At 45.2% G+C, this 6,369-nt stretch overlaps 1 protein-coding gene across 1 annotated transcript; it reads left to right on the forward strand.

Moving 5' to 3' along the window:
• Positions 1-2,526: 2,526 nt before the first annotated feature.
• On the forward strand, positions 2,527-4,297 carry LOC134875203 (zinc finger BED domain-containing protein 4-like; the record flags this gene model as incomplete). The annotated part of the gene is given in 2 exon segments (XM_063899669.1): positions 2,527-3,011; positions 3,013-4,297. Coding segments are annotated over 2 exon segments (1,770 nt in total), but the record flags the coding sequence as incomplete, so codon positions are not given.
• Between the last annotated feature and the right edge of the window lie 2,072 nt (positions 4,298-6,369).

Here is a 6,369-nt window from a genome sequence, read left to right on the forward strand (position 1 = left end):
GGAGGAGGAGAGAAGAAGAGAGGAAGACAGCAGTGGAGAGTGAAGGAGAGGAGAACAGAGGAGGAGGAGAGAAGAAGAGAGGAAGACAGCAGTGGAGAGTGAAGGAGAGGAGAACAGAGGAGGAGGAGAGAAGAAGAGAGGAAGACAGCAGTGGAGAGTGAAGGAGAGGAGAACAGAGGAGGTTTTGGTTTTTAAAGTCCCTTTATTGCACCATAGCAAAAGAGACAACAGCTCACCATCACATCTTCATTCAAGAGCAACAAAAACCACACAAAAACAAAAAAATAAAATACAAGCAAACCTGTCAACCAGACACAGAACGTGTTTCTCCAATCAGAAACTTACATTCAGCTCTCCGTCCCCCCCCACAGAGCACAAAACCCCCCCAACAGCCCATACATGACCGAAACCATGCACATTGTCCATCATCCGATAATACGCATGTTCCACCCTCAGTCTGGCCTTCAGCAGACCCTTCAGGACCAGCACTGGCTCCACACTGCCAACACTCTGGGCCTGGTTCCTGCGAGTCAGCCAGATGGCCAACTTAGCAACGCCAGATACAAAGTTCACCAATGAGTGTACACCCTTCTTTTTTGCACAGTACTTCGGGCCAAAAATAAACAAATCAAAAGCAAAAATCTCCCCTAGACCCCGAAACCACCTTTCTAACAGCTCAAACAGAGCAGACAAACGAGGACACTGAATAAATAAGTGTTCAAGGGTCTCGTTCTGAGAACAGAAGATGCACTCCTCCCCCAACTCTGGATCCAGGTGCGCTCTGTATCTGTTCGTAGCTATTGCTCCATGTACAATCCTCCACTGGAGGTCTGCTGTCCGTTTTTCAACGGGCAGCTTGTACAGAGACCGCCAGCTGCCCTTCGGGGAAACATCTGGACCCAAAAAAACAGTCCACCTCGACTCCTTCATCCCTGCCAAAGAGCGCAGGCTCAGAACCTTGCAGCAGATCTGATATATTGCCTTCTTCCCTGCGTCCTGTAACTTCTCCAGGTGCGGGGTTGTGAGCGACAGCAGCTGACCACCTCCCTCCTGCCACTCCCCCACAACTGGGGTGACAGACAGAGAGGGGAAACTATACTCCTCCCCTTCGGTCCACTGGTCACACACATTGTGGTCTTGTGCAAAAACCCTCAGGGGTTGTGGCAGGGCAGCACAGACTTCCTCCACCACTCTGTTGATTAGAGACCGACCGATCGATCGGCAAGCCGATTTAATCGGCCGATTTTTGCTATTTTTTAATCAATCGGCATCGGTCGATTTTCCGGGCCGATTTTAAGTCAGGCACATCTGCGGGCAGCAACTTGGAACGCACACCGGGACACGAGGTTTCAAGAGTGAGCAAGACGGTCTACAGGTAAGGCATCAATTTTTACATTCCAATGTCCAAAAGTCGCATATTTTCTCACATGATTAGTTGTAATCTGTGATGTTGCTTCATTTACAGAAAGGAAAAAAGTAAAATATAGTAACGGACAATCTAAGTGAAAATGTAACAAAAAGAGGACACAAATCTAACGTGAACATTTTATAACATTGTCATCCCATGTCCATTCGTTTTCAACTGCATCGGAGTTGAAGAAGAAAGGAAAGTGACAATGTTTTAAACGTTCACTTGTTATTTGTGCGTCCTCTTTTTGTTAACATTTCACTTAGATTGTACTTTACTTAAGTTTAGATCGTAACATAGCAGTCACCAGCGTTGAGCGCAATTAAGCCCCCTCAACGCTGGTGACTGCTATGTTACGATCTAAACTTAAGTAACGGACAATCTAAGTGAAATGTTAACAAAAAGAGGACGCACAAATAGCAAGTGAACGTTTTAAAACATTGTCATCCCATGTCAATTTGTTTTCGCGATGTATTACATGTTTGATTTGATTGTGAATTTGAAAAGGATCAAACAGATGTTCTCTAGTTCTTATTTCCGGTTTCCTGCGCAGCATGCTGGGAGACGGAGTTTTATATTGTTGAAACGGAAACATATGAAAGTTTAAGGCATGGAAGTTCCACAGTGAAACTGTTTAACCTGAACACGTATTTTGCCGTTTTGAAGTAACTATCTGAAGTTGTCACATCATGGAAGTCTTCTTGCACTCTGTTAAACATATTAAAATGAATAATTAATAGACTAACAGACTGCAGGAAGTCATACATTTGTTAATTCTTGTTGTTATGAATCGATGAGTAGGCCCCTACAGTCATTTTTATATAATAGCCTACATAATATTTCTACTATATACATGAATATATAGTGTATATAGAACATATGTTATTTATAATGAATAAAATAAATGTGTTATGGATAATAAAATCTAAATAAAATTATTTTATTTTTCATTAACATATGGTGATATAGTAACATTGAAGGCACTTTTAAATGCTAACCTTGAATGTTTGTTCTGTTTAGGAATTGTTGTCTGATGTCAGAAGGAAAACCATCCCAGTATGGCTGAAAAGAAAAACCCAGTATGGCAGCATTTTACGGACACAGAGCCAGCTACAAGTAAGGTGATCTGCAAGCTCTGTAAGGTACATGTGAGCTTGGGATCTGCAAAGAGCAAACATAAAAACACCACAAACCTCTGGAATCACCTGAGAGTACATCATCTCCAGGCTTACAATGATGCTCAGCAACAAAAAGCTCCAGCAGCTGCAGTGTCTACATCCACTTCCCAACCTCATCAGCCAACCGTAACAGATATGTTTGATGCCCATCGGAAATGGCAAAATTCAGACACCAGATCAAAGAAAATAGACACATTAATAACAGAAATGATTGCCACAGACAATCTGCCATTTGCTTGTGTTTCATGTGTTGGATTCCAGAGGCTGGTGGCTGCAATGGAGCCCAGGTACAAATTAAAATCGGAGAAGCACTACCGCACCGACATGCTTGAGGACATAGTTGGAAAAGTGGAGAGAAAAGTCAAAGCACTAATTTCAGAGGAGGCTGGCTCTTTTTTGTCCTTCACTACAGACTGTTGGTCTGGGGACTGAGGCTCTCATGAGTCTAACATGCCATTTCATTGACCACAACTGGGACAGGAAGCAAGTCCTCCTAAATGCAAAAACAATGTTAGGCTCCCACACAGGGGAGTATATTGGTGACATGTTCATCAGTCTGCTGGAGCACTGGGACATCCGCCATGACAGGGTTGTACTTGTTCTCCGTGACAGTGGGGCAAACATGGTCAAAGGTCTCAGACTGGCGGAAATACCTGATCTCAGCTGCAGCGCACACACCATACAGCTTGTGGTGAATGATGGCATCAACAGTCAGCGAGTAGTGCTGGACATTAATGCCAAATTAAAGAACATCGCCAAACATTTCAACCACTCTGTTCTTGCAAAGCAGAAGCTTAAAAAAATTCAACAAGAACTTGGCCTACCAGAGCACAGCATCCTCCAGTCTGAACCCACTCGCTGGAACTCCACGCTTCATATGATGCAGAGAATGGTGGAGCAGAAGAGAGCTCTGAACAACTACGCTCGAGAGTATGGAAAAATTGCCACTCTATCCCCTGATCAATGGGACATAGCTTCCAATTTAATTGATACATTGGAGCCTATGGAGGAAGTCACCCTTGAGGTGAGCAAGTCAGAGGCTTCCATCTCCTGCGTCATTCCGAGCATTGCTGTGCTGAAGATGATTCTTCAGACAGAGGGGCCAAACACAATTGGGATCAAAACTCTGCGGGAGTTAATGCTGCAAAGCTTACAGAGAAGATTCCAAAAGATGGAGGACACACAATGTCTAGTGCTCGCAACACTCCTGGACCCTCGCTATAAGGGCTATGTCTTTTCAGAGGGCACACTTGATAAAGCAAAAAGGTGGATAAAGGAGGAGCATGCTGTTGTGTCTGAACAGCTGAAGATGGCCACAAGTGCAGAAGAAGGACTACACTCGAAACAGAGAAGGGTGGAAGTTGAGGAAGTACCTGGTCCCTCCAGTGTCATTGACCAAATGTATGCCAACATCTTGGGACCTCATGGATCTCCTACTCAGGAGAGTGATGAAGACCACCTTATATCTGACCAGCTGCAGCACTACCTCCAGGAGCCAGTGATAAATAGACAGACTGGTAAACCACTAGAATGGTGGAAGCAAAATGCATCCCGTCTACACCTTCTTGCACCACTAGCAAGAAAATTCCTTTGTCCACCCCCTTCCTCAGTTCCCAGCGAGAGGGTGTTTAGTGAGATTGGGAACATTTATGACAAGAAGAGGAGCAACCTCAAGGGCGAACATGCCGAACAGTTGTGTTTCCTACAATGACAACCTCCGTTTCTTGAACTGGCAGTATTGAGAAGCATAAAACATGCCTGTGAAACTTGAAACTTGTTTACATTATTTTTTATGTTATTTTATATTTAATTCATATGTTGATTTTTTTAATGTTCAATTTTCAATAAATCGTGTGAAGTTTACAAGTGTCGTGCCTCCTCTTACTAGTATGATTTTTAGCATGCCAATTAAGGATAACACGATAGCATATCGGCCCTAAAAATCGGCCCAAAAAATCGGCAGGACACATCGGCCATCAGCTGACTCTGACCGGTAAATATCGGTATCGGCATCGGCTTTAGAAAAACCCATATCGGTCGGTCTCTACTGTTGATGACCCTGATGGAGGTGATGTTGCTTCTCTGTCTCAAGATATCCACCGATGTTGCCGTCATCTTCATCAGATGGCCCAGTTTGGTGCAGCCAGCCTCTCTAAAATAGGCTCGCAGGCTGGCAGACTGCAGTGTTTGAGTCTGTATAAGAGTATTAAAAAACAAAGGTTCCTCAAACAGCCACATGCCCGGAGTCTCATTTTTGGTACGTGTGGCCTTAAAAATCTGCCATGCCTGTAATACCGAACTATAAAAAGGTGTCAGTCCAGTTAAGTCCACATCCTCAGATTTTAAAAGGAAAAGCTGTTTATCGTAGCCCAATCGCCCGGCTCTCTTCAGCAGCAAACGAGCTGTATCAAACCAGCTTGGGCCACAATTGTACAGCAGTCTTTGTGCAGTCTGGAGTCTAAAAGAGGCTATTTTTGCCTGGATATTGATGAGTCCCTGCCCCCCTTCAGCCACAGGCAGGTAGAGGGCTGCTGCTCGGATCCAGTGCCGGCCAGACCAGAAGAAGTCCAGGATGACTCGCTGAATGTCCTCCATCAGGCCTCTCGGTGGTGTCAGAGCAATAAGTCTATGCCAAAGAGTCGAGGCGACCAAGTTATTTGCAACCAAAACTCTTCCCCTATATGACAACTGGGGTAGCAACCATTTCCATTTAGACAACCGAGTGCACACTTTCTCCTTAACTCCCTCCCAGTTCTTGTTCTGAAACCCCTCAGTGCCCAAAAATACTCCCAACACCTTCAGGCCCTCCTTCCCCCACTCAAGACCTCCAGGCAGACTGGGCACTGTCTGATCTCTCCACTGTCCCACCAACAAAGCCTCACTCTTTGCCCAGTTCACCCGAGCAGATGAGGCCTTTTCGTACAGGGACAGGGTATCCTGCAAACATTTAATATCCCCCTGGCTGGAGACAAAAATATTAACATCATCTGCGTAAGCAGAAACGGTAAGTGGACGATCAAGATCAGAGGACCCAGGCAGTGAGAGACCACTGAGCCGACCTCTCAACATGCACAGCAAGGGCTCAATAGCTAGGGTATATAGTTGACCGGAGAGAGGACAACCCTGTCTTATCCCTTGCTGCACAGGGATTGGCCGACTCAGCCCTGCCCCCATTTTCACCATACATTGAGCACCATTATACAATAAACCAATCCAGGCCAGAAAACCATCACCAATGCCAAAAGCCCTGAGTGCAGAAAATAAATAACAGTGATCCACCCTATCAAAGGCTTTCTCCTGGTCCAAAGCAACAATACCAAAATTCACATTCTGGGATCTGCACACATCAATAACATCACGAATTAGGAAAATGTTGTCCATAATTTTCCTGTCAGGAACACAATAGCTTTGGTCTGTCTGTACAAGTATTCCCAGGATGTCCTTGAGTCTGTTCGATAAGGCTCTGGAAAGCACCTTATAGTCCGTGCAGAGGAGAGCAACCGGCCTCCAGTTTTTAAGTAAGGCCAGGTCTCCTTTCTTGGGAAGCAGGGAAAGCACAGCTCGCTGACAGGAGACAGGAAGAGATCCTGTTCTAAAACACTCCAATAAAACACTGTGCAAATCAGGTCCAAGAGTATTCCAGAACCGCTGGTAAAAGTCAGTGGAGAGACCATCAATTCCCGGTGCCCGTCCTGATGCCATCTGATTAACAGCGACTGTCAACTCCTCCAGGGTCAGCTCAGAGTCCAGAGCAGCTTTCTCACCCGGGATGAGCTGAGGAAG

Source organism: Eleginops maclovinus, chromosome 13 (assembly GCF_036324505.1).
Source record: "Eleginops maclovinus isolate JMC-PN-2008 ecotype Puerto Natales chromosome 13, JC_Emac_rtc_rv5, whole genome shotgun sequence".
NCBI lineage: Eukaryota > Metazoa > Chordata > Actinopteri > Perciformes > Eleginopidae > Eleginops > Eleginops maclovinus.